This window comes from Phodopus roborovskii, unplaced genomic scaffold, assembly GCF_943737965.1.
Source record: "Phodopus roborovskii unplaced genomic scaffold, PHOROB, whole genome shotgun sequence".
Classification (NCBI taxonomy): domain Eukaryota; kingdom Metazoa; phylum Chordata; class Mammalia; order Rodentia; family Cricetidae; genus Phodopus; species Phodopus roborovskii.
Window position 1 is genome coordinate 6,832,881 of NW_026126407.1, and position 20,708 is coordinate 6,853,588.

Sequence of the window (20,708 nt, forward strand, 5' to 3'; positions counted from 1 at the left end):
AGGTGCCCTTGGGACCAGGTGATAGGCACCCTCTCCCTCCAGGGCTGTGCTATTTTGGACAAGACCTAAAACTCTCCATAAATCCTATCTAGCAACTTGAGCCTGCTTCCAAACCCACTCTTGGAACATGGACAATAGATGACACCAGAACCAACTCCTGGGCCATTCAACCCCACCGTCCCTGCTGAGCCCCCTTGGCATCTGTCCATTGTGTCACTCAGCATCTCAGAGCCCTGTGCCCAGCCCAGCTCCTAACTGCAAAGTCCCCAGATCAGCCCCAGGGAGGATGGAAGATTGACAGATCATGCACAAATGTCTCTTCCAGAGAGATGGAGAGACCACTGTGGAGGTCACTCACCAACTCCTCTGAGGTGCTGTCTTAACCTCCACTAGCAGTAGCTAGCTCCCATCCTATGGTCCTTTATTGCCTCAAAGGGGACATGAGAGCTGCTTGTTCCAGGTGTCTTAACAGCAGCCCCATTTCCTGCCTACCGCCTCCTACCTCCTGTGTCTGGGGCCCTGTGGGGTCAGGGTTTACTCAGCCCAGCGATGAGTCAAAATGACATGTTTGTAGCACTGATGATGCCTGTAGGTTGGTCTCTGTGGAACTACAATGTAAGTCAGGTTCTTACCTACAATTCTCATGGACCATAAAAGGGCACATGAGCCCATCCCCACTGCCTCTTGGTTCTGCCCCAAAAGGCCAAATCAGAAGTCTTGCCAGTGGCATATGAGAGAGAGAAAACCATAAAAAGGTTAAGAGGCTGGAGCAGAGGGAGAATGGCCAGGGATAGTCACATACTCATTGCTCACAAGCCTCCTCTTGGTAGACAGGGGTGTAGGCTTGGCCCTCTAGGTGATGGGAACCTTTCAACAGATCTGTGTTGGCTGGAACACCCTGACAGTACAGAGGGAGAGTTGACAGGAAGAGACATTGTTACAGCCATCCTGGTGGGGCAAAGAAAGGTCTTGGAAGAAGTAAATCTAGTGCTGATGGTGAGGAGGCGACAGATTCAACGTTTCCTGAAAGGGGGTGGCTGGCAAGTGCCCAGTTGGTGGGTGCTTGCCTGGCATGCACAAAGACCTGGACATGGGCCCAGCATCATAAAACCAGGCATGCTACAGGCTAGAGAGATGTCTCAGTGTTAAGCCTGCATACTGCTCTTGTAGAGGGCCCAAGTTCAGTCCCATACCCCTATCAGAGGGCGCACAACCTTCCATAACTCCAGCTTCAGGCACATGTAGTGCCTCTGGGCCTCCATGGGCACCTACACTCACCTGCATATACCTGCACTGACATCACACTCAACAACTAAAACATAATAAAAATCTTTAAGCAAACAAACCCAGGCATGATGGTTCATGCCCAAATTCTCAGCATGCAAGTGGCAGAGGCACATAGATCAGAAATTCAAGACCATCCTGTCTCCCAAAAAAAAAAAAAAAAAATCCATTCTGATGGTTAATGCTGACAGGGCAGGCAAACTGAGGCAAGCTGGCTATCAGACCTTCACAAAGCATCTTCTGTGTGCTGGCTATTAATAATCTCTTTGGCTACTTGTTTTTGTGGCCTGAGTCCCTCAGCCAGAAGATGGTATACACTGAGACACAGACTTTCTAGAAGGTTCTGGATCCAGGTGAAAGGCCCATTTCCTCCACTCGTTCCCATACAGAATTTCCCTAACTGACCAGCACTTCTGTCATGCCTCATTGAGATCTCAGAAGACAGCCCCAGAAAGAGCTTGGCGGGTCAGCAGGAGCCTGGTCGCCAGTCTCGATAGGGAGCCTTGGCGCTCATCTGCCATGGCTCCTGAGTTGGGAGGAGGAAGTCTCACTTGCTGAGAGCCTAGTGAAGGGCTTTGTAATAAGACCTCAGCCCACCCTGATCCCTCCCAAACCAGCACTTGGCATTTCAAAGGAAAGCACACAGCTCTGAACCCTGAACCCGTGCAGGTGACCCTCCCTGAGGCAGTCACCTGTGAGAGAGAGCAGTTTATCTTCCATCCCTCACCTACTTAGCTTTATTATCACTTAGCTACATGCTATGTAAATTAACAAAGAGTCAGAAAAGAGGCCAGAGCTGTTTCATTAAAAGCAAGATTTTGTAAAACTTGAAGGAGCAACTTGCCTTTTTTTTTTTTTTTTTTTTTTTTAATTTTTTAAATCTACTGAATTAGGCGTAGGCAGGACAACTGTAAAAGCAGAAGGAAGATATGGAAAAATTTAGGAAGATCCTGCTGTCAAGTCTTATCTGCCACAGTCCTTAAGCTCCAGTGACAAGAACATGAACCAGAGTCATGGGCCATGGTACAGGTTGGGCCACATGGGTCGGTACTCAGAGAAACACCCAGGCTCAGAAGGCTGGCACACGGATGTACATCCCTGCTTAAAATTAAAATAGAATGTTTGAAGGATGAATATATCCTGTATTACAACGCCCACAGTCGATGAACCAGCCAAATATGGTGTCGAGTGCAGAAAAGAGGGTGTTCGCTGAGGGCTCCCAGTGAGCCCTTGCTCCTTGTGGTGCATGGCTGATGAGCATTAAGTGGTTAGGAACATCTTTTGACTGCTACAGGCTCATGCCCAGTCTCCTGCCTGAGTGATGGGGCAGGACTATTCCCTCCCATTCTGAAGCTTTTGTTGAGTTCATGTGTGTAAAAAGCCTGTCATTGCTGCCTGAGAGTCAGCTAGCTGTGATGTCTGTTATGAAGCCATGGCTTGCTGTTTATTGTGGCCACTCAGAGGCCTCAGAGTCCCTGTGCCTACGTTAAAGGTGGGCACCCACTCCTACCAAGCAAAAGGACTCCAGTCCACAGGTAAGGCCATGATGCAAGAGATGGCTGGCTAAAGGACCAGCCTTCCCTAATGGTGCCAGGCATGTGAGGTCCATGTCTGCCTCCTCACACCAGGTCTCACATCCTCAGCTGGTGGCAAGGAATTCCTGTTTCTCATGCTCCAGAGAAAGGGCTAACTGAAATTCTAGGACACTTTGTGGTGGCAGGTGGCCGGAGGGACGTCTACCCTGGCCCACTCTGTCCAAGCAATATAAAATCATGACATCCTCTGCTCTCATCTGTTCCAGTGGTTTCCAGTGACAGTGACTCGGATCTCAGCTCCTCCAGCCTGGAGGACAAAGCCATGCCCACTGTGGTCAAGGGCACAAAAGGTGACAAGCCTAGAGGGGACTCAGGTAAGTATGCAGAGTAGCTTTTTGATTTCTTTGGTGGCAGCTTCTCCACTGGTGTCCCTATGTCCCCAGGAAGGAGTAAACCAGGGAGGCCAGGCTCCCCAGGATGTGAGGGGATAAGGAAGAAGGGCAGGACTGACAAGGGGTGGGGCCAGCAGGGCCACGCCCTCTGTAATTCTTTCTAGGAAACGCCCTGGTCAGCATTGCTGTTTGCCTTATAAACATCACAGGGATGTGGAAGTTCGGTACAGTTCCTTCGGCCATACATTGCATCCCCAGCATGTGCCATCACTTCCTGACTGGCACCTCCTTCTCTTCAACACAAATAAGGTGAAGCAGGCCATCTTCAAAGCCCCTTCTCACATAGAGCCCATTTTCTGTCTCCTGACATGGGTTAACCTGGGCAATGAGGTAGGAGCAGAGAGGCTAAAGGAAAATGGAAGGTTTCCTTCTCTTCAACACAAGAAGAGCCTTCTGAGAAAAGCACCAGCTTCCTTTGTCTGCTTGGGTCAGAGCTAGGACCAACAAAGGAAGTTTCAGGAAGGCTGATATTGGTGTGTACAGAGTGAGCCTTACAGTATCTGGCCCAAGCCAGGAAGTGGTGGCGCACACCTTTAGTCCCAGCACTCAGGAGGCAGAGGCAGGCAGATCTGTGAGTTTGAGGCCAGCCTGGTCTGTAGAATGAGTTCCAGGACATCCAGGGCTATACAGAGAAACCCTGTCTTGAAAAAACAACATCTGTACCAAACTGGAATAAAATGCCTTAAGGTGCTGTCCTGTAGCTAAGACTATGACCTCAGGCCAAAGATGACAAGGAATCCTTGTTGGGAACAAAAATTTGGGCTAAGTCAGAAGTAGTCAATACCTGGCACACACACTATCACCTCTCTGTCCAGTGCCATGGCAGACATTACTAGTTGACTATGATGCTTTTTCCCTCAGAGCCCCAATGTGCCTTTAGAATCCTCCTTAATAGTTTCCCACGTGGTCAGTATCAGGGAGATGAGGCAAGAGGTAAAAACTACTTGGACTTGGTTCCAGCAGCCCCAAGATGCTCCTCCACCAGGATAATGTCATACAAATTGCCTACCAACCTTGGTTTCAGGACGGGCTCCTCCCTCCACACCAACTCTCAGCTGGGTAGCATCATCTTGAATACTAGTGTCATCTTCATACATCTCTCATCTGCTCTCTCCCCGCCCACTACCTTCCTCCTTCCAGTTATTTATTGGCTTGGAGGCCACAGCGCATTCATAAGACAACTTACGGGAGTTAGTTCTCTCCTTCCACCACGTGAGTCTGGGAATCGAACCCAAGGTGACAGGCTTGTCGGCAAACAACTTTTGTCCGCTGAGCCATTTCTCCAGCCCCCTTCATGTTTTTGTAGAAGCTGCATTGCCTTACCCTATATGTCATCTCCCTCAAGGTCTCTCCCTCCCAATTCCAGTTTCAACACTCACACAAACCCACAAATACACACATACATGAGTCTTTAGTAGTACAGGTAGCAAGTGCTACCTTAATACCACCTCTCTCTCACACACACACATCCCCTTTCCCTACCCCTAACTCTGTGAAGGTAGGGAAAGCTACTAATTGCCAATATTCTCATCAGTAATTTGTCACTCAGGGAAAGAGCCCATTCTGTTGGTCTAATGTGTCTTGGGTCAATCAGCAGAGGGTAGAGGTCTGACTAGAACAGGCAGGCATGTGGGTGGGAACTCCTGGGCAGACAGTCCATAGTTACCACCCACAACTGCAGATAAAATTTAGCTGGCTCAACCAGGCATTGGTGGCACACACACCTTTAGTCCTAGCACTTGGGAGGCAGAGGCAGGCGAATCTCTGTGAGTTTGAGGCCAGCCTGATCTACAGAACTAGTTCCAGGAGAGGCTCCAAAGCAAGACAGAGAAACCCTGTCTGGAAAAAAGCAAAAAGAAAAAGAAAAAAAGAAAAAAAAAAAAAAACCGTAGCTGGCTCTTTGCTGGCCAGCCCAGTTACATCTCTGTTCCCATCCATACATGTCTCTTGCAGGAGGCAGCATGGAGTCACCCAGGATGGGGCCTGCCTGCCCACCCAGCCATCTCTCGGGCAGTCAGAGCAGCCTGGCCAGTGAGACTGGGACAGGTGCCTCAGACCCACAGGGAGGCACCCCACCCCAGCCTGAGCCCAGGGTGCCCGGTGAGTACTGCCTCGCTCTGCGTTTTCAGCAGCATCTTCATCCCCTCCACCCTGCCCCCCATGGTATTTTCAATTCTTCGTGTTTACTGAGCTCCATGACGGGCAGTGGGGAATAAGGGTTAGCCAGACCCAGCCCCGACCAGACGGACTCAGAATGGTGCCACCGTCTTCTGCTCCTGACCCTTGTCAGCCTTTCTCCTAACAGCTACAGGCGGTCCTCACTGAGCCTGGCTTGGGAATAGTGGAGTGGGGTCTGCCCTTATTCTCCAGAGCCCACCACCGCCAAGGCTGGCTTTCTGGGAGCCTTGGTGTACACATGATAGGTGTAGAAAACAGCGCTCTCACCCTGCCTCATGCTCACTGGTCCAGCATAGGAGCATCATGATGTGGGGTGCTTCCTATTCTCAACCTGGAGAAGGCACGGACTCCTTTAAAGAGCAGCCCCAGCTAGGCTGGGCAACCCTGGCCTACAGCCCACAGGCCCATGCAGGAAGCAACATCTGATGTGCCCCTCGGGGTCTCCCTCAAGTAGCCTGTGTACACTAACCATCCCATTCCCTGTGCCATGGTTCCCACAAAAGCACGGGGTACTGAGAGGAAGACAGCAGTAGGCAGGCATGGGGAGGGGGTCCTGTCCCCTCTCTACAGCCTCCTGCAGTCTTTTATAGGACTCATGTAGTCCCAGCGCTGACACCGCGAGTTTGGGCACACCAGGGTGAACCTATGTGGTGCTTGAGGTTGCTGTCTTGAAGATGACCCAGTTTTGGACAGACAGACCGAAGCGCGGTGTGCAGATAGCTTGTGAGCACACAGCACAGGGGACAGTGCAGGTTGATGTGCAGTCTCGACCTGCCTCGCTGCTTCATCCCAAAGCTGGCTTGTCACTCAACTGAGGAGGAAGCCACCACGACACACTATTCAGTGGTCTTTTTCTCTCTCTGCCCAAGGTAAAAGACATACCTGGACAACTCCCCGCTGCTGATGTGGTCACCTGGCATCCCTAGGCTGAGGCAGACCCTCCAGAGGAAGATTCGGGGAGAGAACACAGGGCCAGGCTTCCTGGCTCGTTTCTGAAGGTCTTTGAGGTCTCTCAAGCACCCTGATGGCCTTGACCTCCAACTCAACAAACCAGTGTTTGGGGGCCAAGTGCTTGCCCCCACCTAGTGCCTTGCTGCACCCCTCCTAGGCAGAAAGCCCCTTTTTCTACCACCTCACTCAGCACCCCACACACACCTTTATTTATTGCCCTATCCACCCACCCCAGTTATCCCCATGTTTTGATTTGCTTGGTTCTTGGTTTGGGTTGGGAGGGCTTTCCTATATGCACTGAAATTTCAATGGGGCCACACAGGGCTTTCTTTGTGCTAATGGCGAGAAGCTGAGAGACCCCCCTCAGTGTGTGGAGCAGTGTCCTATCTGCCCCAGGCTAGCCCAGGTGCTGGCTTTAACCCAGCTTTGAAGTTTTTTCCCTGAAGCCCCTTACTGGCCTCCAGGTTTTTGCTCAGCCTGGGCACATAGCTCCCCTAATATTAAAACACTTTCTGTTCTTCAAGGGAAAACAAGGCTCCAACATGCCTCAAGCTCACTGGCCCAGCCTGGGAGTTCCTTATTCTCAAACCAAAGGAGGCATGAGAAATCTTCAAAATATAAATGCTTCTAGAAAACCCTGGGGTGGGTGGGGGTATGCGTCTGTATCCTTCCTTCCCCCCCCCCCACCCCTTCATCCTTGGCCATCATTGTTAGCCTTGTGCCCTTGCTGCTGGCAGAAGACAAACACTCAGTTTTCCTGTGATGTGTAATATTCAGGATTAAAATAATCAACATGAGAATTTTCATGGAGCCACTCTTGATCCAAAGACCATGATCACTGCATTCCAAGCTGTATTGGGATGGCAGTGGATTAAAATAAAAATTTAAAATGTACTGCTGATTCACTGAAAACCCTTCCTAAAGCCTGGGTAAGAGGAATAGCTAGATCAGGACTCAGTGCAACTCCAACAATAAAACATAAGACCATCTATGCAAAAAACTAAGATGGGTTCCATAGACCTGTACAGAAATATTTTCTAAATAGACACTGACTTCTGACTGCATGTGATATACTAGGCACGTGCATCATTTCTTCTGTCCCCCTCAACACAACCTAAAAGAGTGAAAAAGGACCAAACTGTAAAGACAAAAGAATAGGAGGGCATGGGAGCAATTTGAAAAACTAAAAAGCTGGGACAGTAAGATGCATTCATTGCCAACCTCCCGAACGCCCATGAGTCCCGTCAGCCCAGGAGCCTATCACAAACTTGAGTCTTTTACTGGAAAGCATACCTATCACACATCAAACGTTATACACCCAGGGAGGGTGGCTGGCAGCAGCGAGGAGCTCTCAGCCTATAGCAGGGGTGAGGTGGTGAGGAGCTGCCAGGCAGAATAACCCATGAGCTGCATCGCAGCTTCCTATGCAGACTTCCTAGACTCCATGCCATCAACTCAGGATGGCTTAGCAAGAGTGCAAAAGCAGCCCGCATTGAGAGACCATTATGCAAATTAGGCCAGCCTCACAAAGACAGATGCTCTATATATTCTTATTGTGGTTCCTACATTTTATACAGTCACATAAAAGCATGTGTGTCTATGGTAATCCTAGGAGAAGTAGGATTGTCTAAGGCAGAGGTTCTCAACCTTTTAACACTGTGACTCTTTAATATAGTTCCTCATGTTGTAGTAACCCCCAGCCAGAAAATTATTTTCGTTGCTATTTCATAACTGTAATTTTGCTACTGATATGAATTGTAAGTATTTTTGGAGATAGAGGTTTGCTAAAGGGGCTGTAATCCACAGGTTGAGAGCTGCTGGTCTAAGGGAACAAGAGAGACTAATGGGAGAGGAGAGGCAAGAAAGGGAGATGGGGAAGGGAAGGTGGGTATGTTCAGCATACAATATGTGTGAGTAGGCTGAGAGAGGACTGGCAGCTAAGACAGCATTGCAGAGGACCCGAGTTCAATTCCTAGCACCTGTGTCAGGCAGCTCCAGGGGGACCTGGCTTCCTACAGCACCAGTATTCACATGCCCATATCTATACAAGCAAATTTTAAAAAAAAATAGTATATACTTGTAAAAAGAATTTAGAAAAAGATTTTAAAGTACTCTGTATTCAGAAGAAACTAGTAGGGTTGTTTTCATTTACTTTTACATATATGAGTATCTTGCCTACATATATGTTAATGCAACATGTGCATGTAGTGCTCAAGACAGCTAGAAGAGGGCATCAGATGCCCCTGGGACTAGAAATTGTTAAGTCACCATGTGGGTGCTGGAAATCAAGTCGGAGACCTCTGGAAGAGCAGCCAGGGCTCTTAACTGCTGAGCCACCTCTCCAGCCCCAAAACTTTGAGCTTTACTGTTTTTTTTTGTTTGTTTGTTTGTTTTGTTTTGTTGTGTTTTCTGTTTTGGTGTTTTGTTTTTAATCTTCCACACTAAACAGCCACAGCAGGCTGTGAGAGGAACACCCTGCTGCTAGCTCTGGTGTTCAGAAGGCATTTCACCTTAGGGTATTTCACAGGACAGGCTTGGAGAGATAGAAGCCATCCTAGATCTGGGCATACCTACATCTACCCCCCAGCCTGTAGGTGGCTACAGGGCTCTTCCTGTGTCTCTAAGAATGGCCTAAGGCCTCCCAGCTCCACCACAGCACTCATGCCCCACAAGACCCCAGGCCTGGGCTCCCCTGCCCCCCACACTCTGTGGTTCCTAAGGCAAACTACAAAGGTGCTCCCTGGACACAGTTCATCTCAAATTAATCCTGGACAGTTCGGCTTGCAGTTGAGATGGACTCCAGACCCTTCTATGAGGACAAGGACTGCTCCAGAGTCCAGGGTCCTCTCAGCTGCCATAGAACCAACAAATCATTCTTTGCAGAATGTGTTCAGGGTCCCAACCAGCCAACTTACCACTCAGGACTGAGATTTTCGTAGTGTTGAATGGAGGATGGATCTACAATGTCTGTCACTATCCAAAAGCATCTCAGACAGCAGGTGACCTGGTAGTCTCTGAAAGAGGAAGCAGGTAACGATGGTCATGACCTGGAGACACCTTGTTTCTAACCTCAGCTCCACTATGTGGCACCTGAATTCATAACTTATCTCTGTACCTCAGTTTTCTTATCTATATAATGGGGAGACTTCCTTCACAGGACATCTGTATCCATTTAAAGCATAAAGGTACCTGTGGGTTCCTGCCAGCCTGTCAGTCCCAGCTGCAAGCAGCTGCTCTTGCAGGATTCAAGCATGATACAGACCCCAGTCATTCCATAAGAGCATGGTGGCCATCTAACAGACACCCCTGCTCTGCCCTCTGCAGCTTGCTGGGCAGCTATGGGAACCAGGTGTAGTTAGAGGTAGGGGTTCAGCAATGCACAAAACAGAAATGGCCCTCTACCCTCTGCCACCTCTGAATAGCCCAGCAGACTGCAGACAAGACTAGGAGCTCTGTGTGGCTGGGGTCTCTGGGCCAGAGGCTGTTAACAGAACTCTCTCCCTGGGTAGGCACTAACAAATGGCTATTCCCTCCTCATAGGGCATCAACCAGACAAAGTATGATTCCTCCAAAGTCCAACATAGGGAACCCATGAGTTTATTGGGCTTACTCACCAAGCATTTGGTGATCCCAAATCACTTGCCCATAGCTACAGAGACAGTTCAGTTACTCTTGTGTTCCCTGAGCCAATGAGGCCACGTGTGTGCAAGCTCCAGCGTGCACTTAGGGCAGAATCACATACAGCTGGCTGGGAGGTGAAAGAGGGCATGGCTAGAGTCTCAGATGAGGATCCAATGACCCTCCCTCCTCCCTCCTATGAGGGAGCATCAAGAATCAACAGGTCGCATCTGTAGGGTCCCTGGCAAGTAGTCACAGCTGCTCAGAGCGCTGCTCTCTACCACAGAGGCTGGGAGAGAGGCCAAGGGGGTGGTTTTCACACTCCTGGGGCAAGAGACCTCCCTCTTGGAACCTCACTCTAAAGCCTCTGAAGTGCTCTGCATGTGTTTCCTAGGGCTGGCGGTCCTAGCCCCACACTACCTACAGGATCTGGCACAGACCTTGGCATAGGAGATGAGGCCAGCAGAGAAAACATACCTTCCTCACAGGCTCAGGTGGGAACCTGGCTTCAGCTAGCTCCTCAGCATCCCACCCAAGCCGGGGCAGCTCTGGCACAAGGATCACCTCCAGCACAATTCCCTCAATCACACTCAGCACATCTGAGCCACTTCCACCCCCAAAAAAACAGGGGCTGGTGTCCCTCCCCAATGCAAAGACACACAGTGTCTGACGTCACATCAGCAGGGTCTCAGGAGCCCACGCTGTCTGTGTCTGCCCCTCACGTGAGTTGTTGCTGCATCCTGGCTGATTGCAAGGTGCACCCAGCTGAAGCTGCAGGGCTAGCAGCAATGGAGGCCGGCATCAAGGACTCCAGGCAATGCCCTCCCTCATTCCAGCTTCACTCACCCTGTCTCCTCCCAGGCTGAGCTTTGTTTGCTGACAACAAACAGCTCTCAATTCCACCTAGCCAAGGCCAGAGAGAGATGAAGCATTTTGCTGTGAGGGGAAGATAATAACCACGGTGGCTGCCATTTGTTGAGCCAGACACCTGCCACCAGCCTTAGGGAGTCGTCCCCACCCAGGGGTCAGGCACGTGTTTCACTGTCCTTATTGTACAGAGAAGGAAAGCAGAGACATCGAGGGGAACAGATGCTCAAGACTATGTGAGCAACACACACACAAAACTTCTAGGTGGGAGGGGAAAAGTCAGCCACTTGTCCTGCTGGATAATGTCCTACTCCTGTGACAGATGAGAACAAAGCCCAGTGCCCCACACAGATGTCACCCACTTGCTGGAAACTGCCCAGTGACCACGGCCCAGTGTGGCTGAGAATGCCCAGGACTAACATCTGTCTTTGTTCATTGAGCTGGACCTACTGAAGCTTGGGCTTAATAATGCCTGGGCTTAGTGCAAGGGGGAATTAGACTAAGAGGGCTTCTAGGAGCTTCTGCCAATCAAGCATCCTCTCCAGGCTTCCAAAGCCTCAAACCTGTGCACTCACCCACAGCCCGAAGGCATGACCAGGACATAGGGATGATCCTTAAACTAACTCCAAGAGAACATAGTTCCCCAGAACCTAACTCACCTCACAAGTCCCCACAGGCACTTCATTCTCCCATGGTCACTCACTTACTCGGTGTGTGGGTGTGTATGTGTGTGTGTGTGTGTGTGTGTGTGTGTGTGTGTGTGTGTGTTAAAATAACCTCAGTCTGTGACGCTCATTCACAACACTGTATAACCATCACCACCACTCATTGTTAAACCTTTGTCATCACCCAGAACTGGAGCTCTGCACCCATTAAATAACAGCTCCCCACACTTCCCAGCTTCTAGCCCTGCTAACCCATTTACTGCCTTTTATTTTTGACTACACTAGATACCCAATTTAAGTGGACATATATGTCCATTCTGTTTGCTGATTTCACTTAAGATAGTGTCTTCAAGGTCCTTCCATGTTGTGGCATGTGTCATTTCAGATCTTGGATATCAGCTGAGTAATATTCCATGGCATTGTTCTACTATGAGATGCTGGCCCAGTCATCTCTCTATAGGCATTTAACTTGCTTCTATCTTTCGGCTATTGGGAATAAGCTGCTGGGAACACAGGGCTCTGAGTATGTGTCCAAGCCCCCCTCCTTTCAATGATTTTGTAATGGGGATGCTGGTGGTTGTCTGGGCCATTGCCGAGCTCATTCCCTGGCACAGAAATCCCAGGAAACAGAATTTCATACCTTCTAATTCCAAGTGGGAAGAACCAGGGCACAATCGCAATCAAAAATAGCAAGTCACATAAGCAGCGCCTAGGAGAGTCTTTGCTTCCCTCTGAAACTCCACAGCCAGGCCTACCAGCCCATTATCAATTGCAGCTGACAGGCAGGTGGATCCTTCCTCACAGGTTTGCTTCTGGTGCCCATCACATACTCTCTGGTCCAAAGACAATCAGGCTGAAGGCTTTTAGGGAACCCAGGAGTTGGCCTGGGGATTAGTGTCACCCAGTGGACACAGGTTACATTCAGCTCATGGGTCCTCTTAGATGCAGCCAGGAAGGTTTGAGACCAATGCATTCAGGCTGGCAGTAAATATTCTGCTCAGCTTTCACCAGGAACTGGCTATTCAAATCCTGCTTCAGCATTACATCTCACTACACAAACATGAGGCCAAGGGTTCAAGGTCACAACAAGCAGCACCTGCAACAGAAAGTAGAAGAAAACGTGGACCCTCAATGGGAAGAAGCCTAAAGCCGTTCCTGATGGAGCAGGGGGTCAGAAGTACCGGCATGGGTATGGGTGCCTGCACCTTCTTCTTCCTCATTAGTGACCATGAGAAAAAGCGAACAGATTTGCTCTAATCACGGGTAGACTTTTGACCGCCCGTGACCTTAATGATGACTAATCTTATCTGTGTGAAGGCCACCATTTAAAACAACCTCTGATGTAAACATTCCCTTTGACTTTTTTTGTTGTTGTTGTGAATAATTTACCCCAAATCTAGAGAATATAGAATGTTTTTTTCCCTTAGTCTGTTGATGTCACAGCAACTGGAAGGTGATAAATAAATAAGCAGGCGTCCAGGGCACAAAGGAGCAAAACCAAAAGCAGGCAGCAAGGAGGGAAAGAATAGAGAAAAAGCAGAATTTGAAAGGCCCTGTAGAAAGAGCAAACACTAAAACACAGCAGAGCCCTCATCTCCAGCCTCCCACCCAAGCAAACTGGTCTGTCCTTGCCTCCAGCTGTTACTGTCTCTTGGAAAACTATAATACCAAGGCCAAGGGCCCTCCCAGTCTTCTCTACCAACTGACTATTGCAGTACCTGGTATCGAACCCATGGCTTCAAGCAAGTTCAGGCAATCCTTCTACTGCTGAGCCCCTGAGCCTTCTATAGCCAGCATTCACTATTTCCTTCCCCACTCCTCCATCAGCTTGGGGTCCTCCAGCATCCAGTGTCTTAGTTCTGCACATACAGTGGGGGCATGAGGGAGCCTGGGCTGGAGAAGGGGTGTGTGTGGAGGGAGCATTACAAGGTCAGGTATGTGTCATCTACCCCACAATCCAGCTGAGGGAAACTCTGTTCCTGCTATCATAGCTCCTGAAAATTCACATATGGTGACAACTCTTTTGGGGCAGACATTCATACCTCTCCGGAGAGCTTCAAGGAGGAGTGAGGATGAGCCTCCAGGATGGCTTCAGACAAACAACCAAAGCCCTTCTGGGATGCCTGCACCCAAGGAGGCTTGCTTCCACAGGGGACAGAACTTTCCCTCCCAGCTCAGGCACAGCCTCCATTTGGAGTTCAGGCACCTGAACTCAGGGCATGTTAGTTGATTATCACTTTTTTTTTTAGACAGGGTTTCTCTGTGTAGCTTTGGAGCCTGTCCTGGAACTCACTCTGTAGACCAGGCTGACCTCAAACTCACAGAGATCCAACTGCCTCTGCCTCCTAAGTGCTGGGATTAAAAAGTGTGCATCACCACTGCACCTGGCATCACTCTCTTTACTGCAGCTCAAGGAGTGGTCAATTGAGCCGTCTTCCGTTCCCCACCGATAGCCAGGTGCCTGCTCTTAGCTGTTGAGTGGGGGGTGAAGAAGCAGTCAAGCAGAAGAGTGAGTGCCCTTGCCCGTGGACCCCTCCCAGGTGTGGTGCTCCCAGGTGTGGTGCTCCCAGGTGTGGTGCTCCCAGGTGTGGTGCTCCCAGGTGTGGTGCTCCCAGGTGTGCTGCTCCCAGGTGTGGACTCCCAGGTGTGGTGCTCCCAGGTGTGCTGTAGAGTCTGCTCTCCCACCCTTCCTCCCTGGGAGGTGATTGGCTCCTTAGGATTCCATTTGCCCTCTCTCTTGGTGCTGGGGTGGCAGCATAGCCTCCTCCATGTTTCTCAAGGGAGAATTCGTCTTCCCTCCATGAAAGATGGGAGCCCAAACTTCTACTCTCCCTACTCCCAGCAGAAGTGTTGGGGTGCTCACTGGGGACTCCCACTGTGCTAGTCATGATGGAAGGGACCCCTTCCCTAGGAAGGGGCCCTCAGGGTCAGATGTGTTATGGTCACATCTGAGTCCTATGCAGTTTGCATTTAGGGATACAACCTTGAATAGAGAGCTTCTCAAATCATGGAGCAGAGACCCCACAAAGTATTACAGGGTACTGGCAGCCATTTGGAGGATTGCTGACAAAGAACTGAACATCTGGAAAAAACAGATGACCAAGTTGCAGGGAAAGGAGAGCTAACAGCTTCAGGCCTGAGGATGGGAGAAAGCCTAAGGCTGAGAGTCTGCTAAAAAAAGACACTTGCTTGGATATTTTAAAGAAGCCAGGGGCTCCTCCTTTTCCCTACTGGTCCTGTTGAGAAAAGGCTCTGTCTCAAACCGTCTCTAAACTTCTGAAAACAAAAAGCTGCCAAGTCAGGGAGCCATTTTCCCTTCCGTGATCCATGTCTGTAATTCTTCACTTTTGGATATGAACCCAGGAGTATAATCGGTATACCATATTATTCTACGTATTTATTTATTTAGGTGCACAGTCTCACTATTCAGCCCAAGAGGCCTGAAGCAATCCTCCTGCCTCTGCTTCCTCAGTGCTGGGATTTCAGGCTGGCTTTCCTTACACGCATGTGTACACACACCTGTGCACTTGTTAGGACATATTGACATAGAAGAATTTCAACTATTTGCAAACTAATATGACCAATAGGTCAAACTGCCCCTCTGAATGTTGGTCAGAGCGCCATACACAGGGATGGAGACAGGGAGCAACTGGCTTTGCCCAGACCATGTGGGGGGAAGGACTCCTCAGGGTGGAGGGCAGAGACCCCAGCAATGCTGGATCCTGAACATGGCTACAGGGAAAGACCTGGAGGTTCCAGCTTCGTCTTTTCCCTGCTCTGCAGCTAGCAGTCCTGAGCTGCACACACCGCCCCACCCCAGAGGCTATCTTCTGCAGATAGCAAAGCATTCTCTCTCTCTCTCTCTCTCTCTCTCTCTCTCACACACACACACACACACACACACACACATCACACACACACGCACCCGCACACACACGCATGCACACACGCGCGCACCCGCACACACACTGTACTTTAAGCAGAGGGGAGGAGAGCCGCAGGTAGAGAAGTGGGAGCCCCAGGAGCTCTGGGCTCCACGCCCACAGCCCAGCTGTCTTCAGGAAACAAGTGAAACAGGTGAAACTCTGAGCTTTGATGCAGACCCCAGGGTGTCTGCAGCTTCTCCGCTGCCAATTACTGGGGAAATAATTCAGCGTGCTCACCCCCTGCATCTCAGTAGACACTCTTTGGGGACAGTTTAAGTCTGACTGTACCTGCTGAGCAGCTGACACATGAAGCCTCTCCCTCCCTCCCTCCCTCCCTCCTCTCCAGCTGCCACCTTCTTCCTCTCTGCCTTTGCTTTTTAAGGCTGGGTGGGAGGTGGACTGAAAGTAGAAGGTGTCAGCCTGCCCCAGGGCAAAAGCCTGGCAAATCGTACCTTATAGCCCCTACCTGGACTAAATGTCTAGAATGTGCTGAAACAGGCCTGTGTTCCTTAGGAACCATGCCTTTAAAGCCTCTTTAAAGGCATAAACCATGTCTTCAGCCCTTGATTAGCAGTCAAGAAGTAAGGATGAGGGCTGAAGAGATGGATTCAAGGGTTAAGAGCGCTGACAGCTCTTCCAGAGGACCCAGGTTCAATTCCTAGCACCCACATGGTGGCTAATAACCATCTGTAACTCTAATTCCAAGGGGGATCCAATGCCCTCTTCTGCCCTCTGTGAGAACATACACACAGGCAAGATACCCATAGACATAAAATAAAAATAAACCTTAAAAAAAAAAGTAAAAGAAATTTGGGTGGGTGGGTAGATGGGTGGATGGATATGGATGGATGGATGGATGGATGGATGGATGATGGATGGATGATGGATGGAATGCAAGTGAGCAAGTGCACTGTGGACAGATGGAGGGATGCACTGATGAAACATTGAGCAGATGATGGAAGAACCATGGCGAATAGTTTTTGTAAATCAATGGATTGATGGACATCTGAGAAAATTGACAGGAAAAATGCTGTCCCATCAGAAGAATAGGTATATGCACAGATAGATAGGTAGACCAATAGGAATAAGTCTGTATCCAGGCCTCGGCTTGCCATCTCTAGGGAAAAGCCAAAAGATCATGAGCCCCAACCAGAGCTTCCCACAAACTCTGGGCCCCCAGTCCTCGGCTCACTCAATTCAAAATAGCAAAAGGTCCCCCAAGAAAGAGTTTATCTTACACTAAGCCCTGGAGGGCATTAAGAACTCAGCTCTTGGGCCTCAGTGAGGAGCTATTCTAAGAACTATGCCAAGTCTCCAAAGCAGCCCCTGACTAACAGATCTGGCTTGCTTGCCCTGAAACTGCCCATCCACTCCTCTACAAGATCCAAGCCAGCCTGGCTCCTCCCCAACCTGGGACAAAGCTGAGGGGTCCCCTATAGAGATGTGAAAGATGTAAGGGGCCAGAACTGCATGCCCCAGGCTTAAACTCACCTATCCTTCCCTTCTTTCCTCTTGATAATGAGTAGCCCTGATTTCACAGGAGAGAATTATTTGTTTACTTCACATGAGAGCTAGCCAACCTTAAACACAATTGCAGTTCTGGACACAAATTAGTTCCACAAACGCATATTCAAATCAGCCACTGTAGCTCTGTTCCCTTCTCCCTGAGTGCTCTACAGACAAGAGGCCTAGGGCCTTGGGGTCCCTGTTAAATGGAAGGGAGAAACACACAACATCTCTCAGCCCTGCGTGTCAGGGACTCTGGGGCATCCCACCCCCAGGCTATGGGATAAAAGGGTCTGATTCCCTCAGGGTTGAGAACAGAGGAAAATCCCTTCAGCCAAACCCTGCTGTGGTTACTGCAGATCTATGTGCTAAGCTGGAAGCCACCCTGGAGACTTTCTTTGTGTACATGTATATGTGGTCATGTGCACCAATGTGCCACATGCCAGATCACATAGGCATGTATATGTGAAAGCCAGAGGTTGATGCCTGGTGTCTTCCTCCATTGCTCTCCACCTCATTTTCTGATACAGGGTCTCTCACTAAACCTGGAATTCACCAAATAATTGGCTAGGTTGGCTGGTTAGCTAGCAAGCCCAGGGGCCCTCCCCTCTTTAGGGCTGGGATTACAAGCACATGCCACTGTACCCAGCCTCTAGATGTGTTCCAGGTATGTATACTTGCATGGCAGGTACATTACCAAATGAGCCTTCTCTCTAGCCAACCAGCCATACTTTTTTCTTTAAGATTTATGATTTATTGACATGTGTGTGTATGCTTGTGCACATAAGTTTGCACATGTATCTGTGCCTGAGAGCACTTATAAGATGGCCACAAAGAGACAGTCTTTAAGGAAAAGCAGAGACATGGGTGGAGAGGACATCCTCAAGTGATGCCCCACCAAGAGGCAGAAAGGTAAATGAGTTGTGTGCACTCGAAAGCCTCTCCTCACCCGCATGCGCCTACGCTACCACTGCCTTGCGGAAATGGATGTGCGAAGGAGGAGACTGAATTTCTGAGACTCAGGAACTTGTATCTGCACCAGTGTCCACCCTAACACAGAGTTCACCGCACCTGTGTCCACCCTAACAGAGTTCACTGCACCTGTGTCCACACTAACAAAGTTCACTGCCCCTGTGTACATGATAAAAGAGTTCACTGCACCCTAACAGAGTTCAGTGCAACTGTGTCCACTCTAACAGAGTTCACTGCACCTGTGTCCACCCTAACAGAGTTCACTGCACCTGTGTCCACACTAACACAGAGTTCACAGCACCTGTGTCCACCCTAACAGATTTCATTCAGACAAAGCTGACCTCAGAGCCAGAAGTGATGCAAAGAGCTCCAGCAGTCTGAGGAAAGCTTACAAAATCTGAGAGGATTACCGATATGGACTTTGGTGTACATTTACAAGAAATGAGACTGGAGATCAAAGCCAGGGTCCTTCCAGCCCCTGACTTCTAGAACTCGGGAGTTTTTGCAGATGCTGGATTTTCCATGCTAAAGCCAGGAATGCTCCAAGTTGAACTGAGGAGAGCTGGTGGCCATAGCAAACTGATGCCTGCACCGCACCCCACACATGTGGGAGGCCAGCACCAGCCTCAGCTCACTCCAGTAGCACTGGGAGCTGGGTGGACCTTACCCCTCCTCCCTCCTTCACAGAGGAAAAAAACTGAGGCTGGGGGCGGGGTTAGGCAACTTGCACAGAACCAGCAGAAACTAGAGTGAAGATCTGAGCCCAGAGCACCACTGTGACAAACAAAATCCCTGAGCTAAACAACTCAAAAGGAAAAAAGGTAGAGCTGGGGAGATAGATGGCTTGCAGGCACGAGGACCCCAGTTCCATCCCAGAACCCACATAACTAAAACAATGTTTTTAGTGGACAGTTCATGAGGATTGACACCCCAGTTGTTCTCTGCCTTTCACAGGCAGACACACACATGTGAGCACATACACATGTGCATGCATGCACACATGCATGTGTGCACACACAAAGGAAAGGGTTATTTGGGCTCACAGTTTCAGAGATTTCAGGCAATGGTGACTTGGCCCTGTCAGTCTGGCCCATGGGCAGGCTCAACACCTTGGTGGAGTGTATTAGTCATGGTTTTCTAGAGGAACAGAACTTATAAAATGAATATATATGTGTGTGTGTGTGTGTGTGTATGTGTGTGTGTGTGTGTGTGTGACAAATATATGTAAAGGGAGTTTATTAGAATGGCTGACAGGCTATAGTCTATCTAAGCCAACAATGGTTATCTACCAGTGGAGGGCCCAAGAATCCAGTAGTTGTTTAGTTCATAAGACTGGATGTCTCAGCTGGTCTTCAGTATCACCAGAATCCGAAGAAGTAGGCACTAATGCCAGTGAAGGAATGGACTTGCAAGAGAGAGCAAGCAGGTAGAGAGAGAGCAAGCTTCCTTCTTCCATGTCCTTATACAGGCTGCCAGCAGAAGGTGTGGCCCAGATTAAAGATGGGCCTTTCTACCTCAAAAGATCCAGATTGGAAGTGGGCCTTTCCACTTCAAATTATTTAATTAAGAAAAAGTCCCTTGCTTGGACATGGTAGCACACACCTTTAATCCCAGCACCCAGGAATCACAGGCAGGCAGATCTCTGTGAGTTTCGAGGCCAGCGTGGTCTACAGACTTCCAGGACAGCCAAGGCTAAGAAACCTTGAGAAGCCAAGACAGGGGAACCTTGTCTCAAAAAACGAAAAAGGAAAACGATCCTTAGAGGTGTGCCCAGCCATTGAGTTTGAATTAATTCCAGATACAGTCAAGTTGATAACCAAGAGCAACCATCACATGGGGAGGGGGTGCAAAGCTGCTCAGGTCATGGCAACTGGGTAATGAAGAGAGAAGAGGAGCCAGGATTCCAGCATCCCTTCCAGGACACAACTCCAGTAGCCTAACCTGCTCTCAGGAGTGCCATTACTCGGGTATACCGAGGCTTCAACACATAAGCTTTGGGGGTAACACTTAAGAGCCAAACCATAATGCTCATCCTCATCATCTCCTAAAGATTCTAAACGTGTTGAAAACCGAAGCCAACCTCCACAGCCTTGCTCAGTCTGCTGGTCCAGTGTCTGCTCTAGAGCCACCCAGCCTTCGGGAACCTCCTCCCATTCTTGCCAATGGCTTTGCCTTCCTTGGACACAATCTCCCTCACACCCAGCTGTAGATCCCAGCAGCCCACTGCCACCCCTGCCTCCACTAGTCATGAGAGAGCCCTGTGGACCTCCACAGTACACCTGCCTCTGGATTAAAAAAGAAACAAAAGTAAAAATGCCCGCTGGTCTCTGTCCTCAGCCCCATCGCCTATGTGCCCTCCCCCTCCATGCACCTGCAGGCAGCATCTCCCATTTCCCCAGGTCCCCTTTAGGGCGGGAAATGGCACTGCCAGGCCTGGGGATTTCCAAGCTAAGAATTCAAACAGCTTGGGATGGAATGGGCTCCGACAGTGTCGGCTAATGGAAGTAACAGGATAATAAATTAGTCCAGGGGGAGAGTAATTTTCCTTATACCCTGCTTGACTCAGCAAACACATATAGTAGAAATTGAAGGAGTCAGAGCCCAAACCTAGAAAAAGAGAAATTCAAGCTTTCCAACTACCACTGGTATTGTGGTCTCCAGACAAATGATAGCATGAGGTGAGACCTGGGTGCACAGCTGGCCCAGGTACACATGTTCCCCCAAGCTCCCAGCTAGGTGATGAGGCTGGTGCTC

At 49.6% G+C, this 20,708-nt stretch overlaps 1 protein-coding gene across 1 annotated transcript in view; it reads left to right on the plus strand.

Annotated features, from left to right (window-relative positions):
• Rph3al (rabphilin 3A like (without C2 domains)) overlaps positions 1–7,294 on the plus strand; it is a 101,133-nt gene extending 93,839 nt beyond the window's left edge. Inside the window, 4 exon segments of the mRNA XM_051179982.1 lie at positions 3,086–3,193; positions 5,225–5,340; positions 5,342–5,371; positions 6,319–7,294. Of these exon segments, the coding sequence (XP_051035939.1) occupies positions 3,086–3,193; positions 5,225–5,340; positions 5,342–5,371; positions 6,319–6,375 (311 nt within the window). The 3' untranslated portion in view covers positions 6,376–7,294.
• Positions 7,295–20,708: the final 13,414 nt, after the last annotated feature.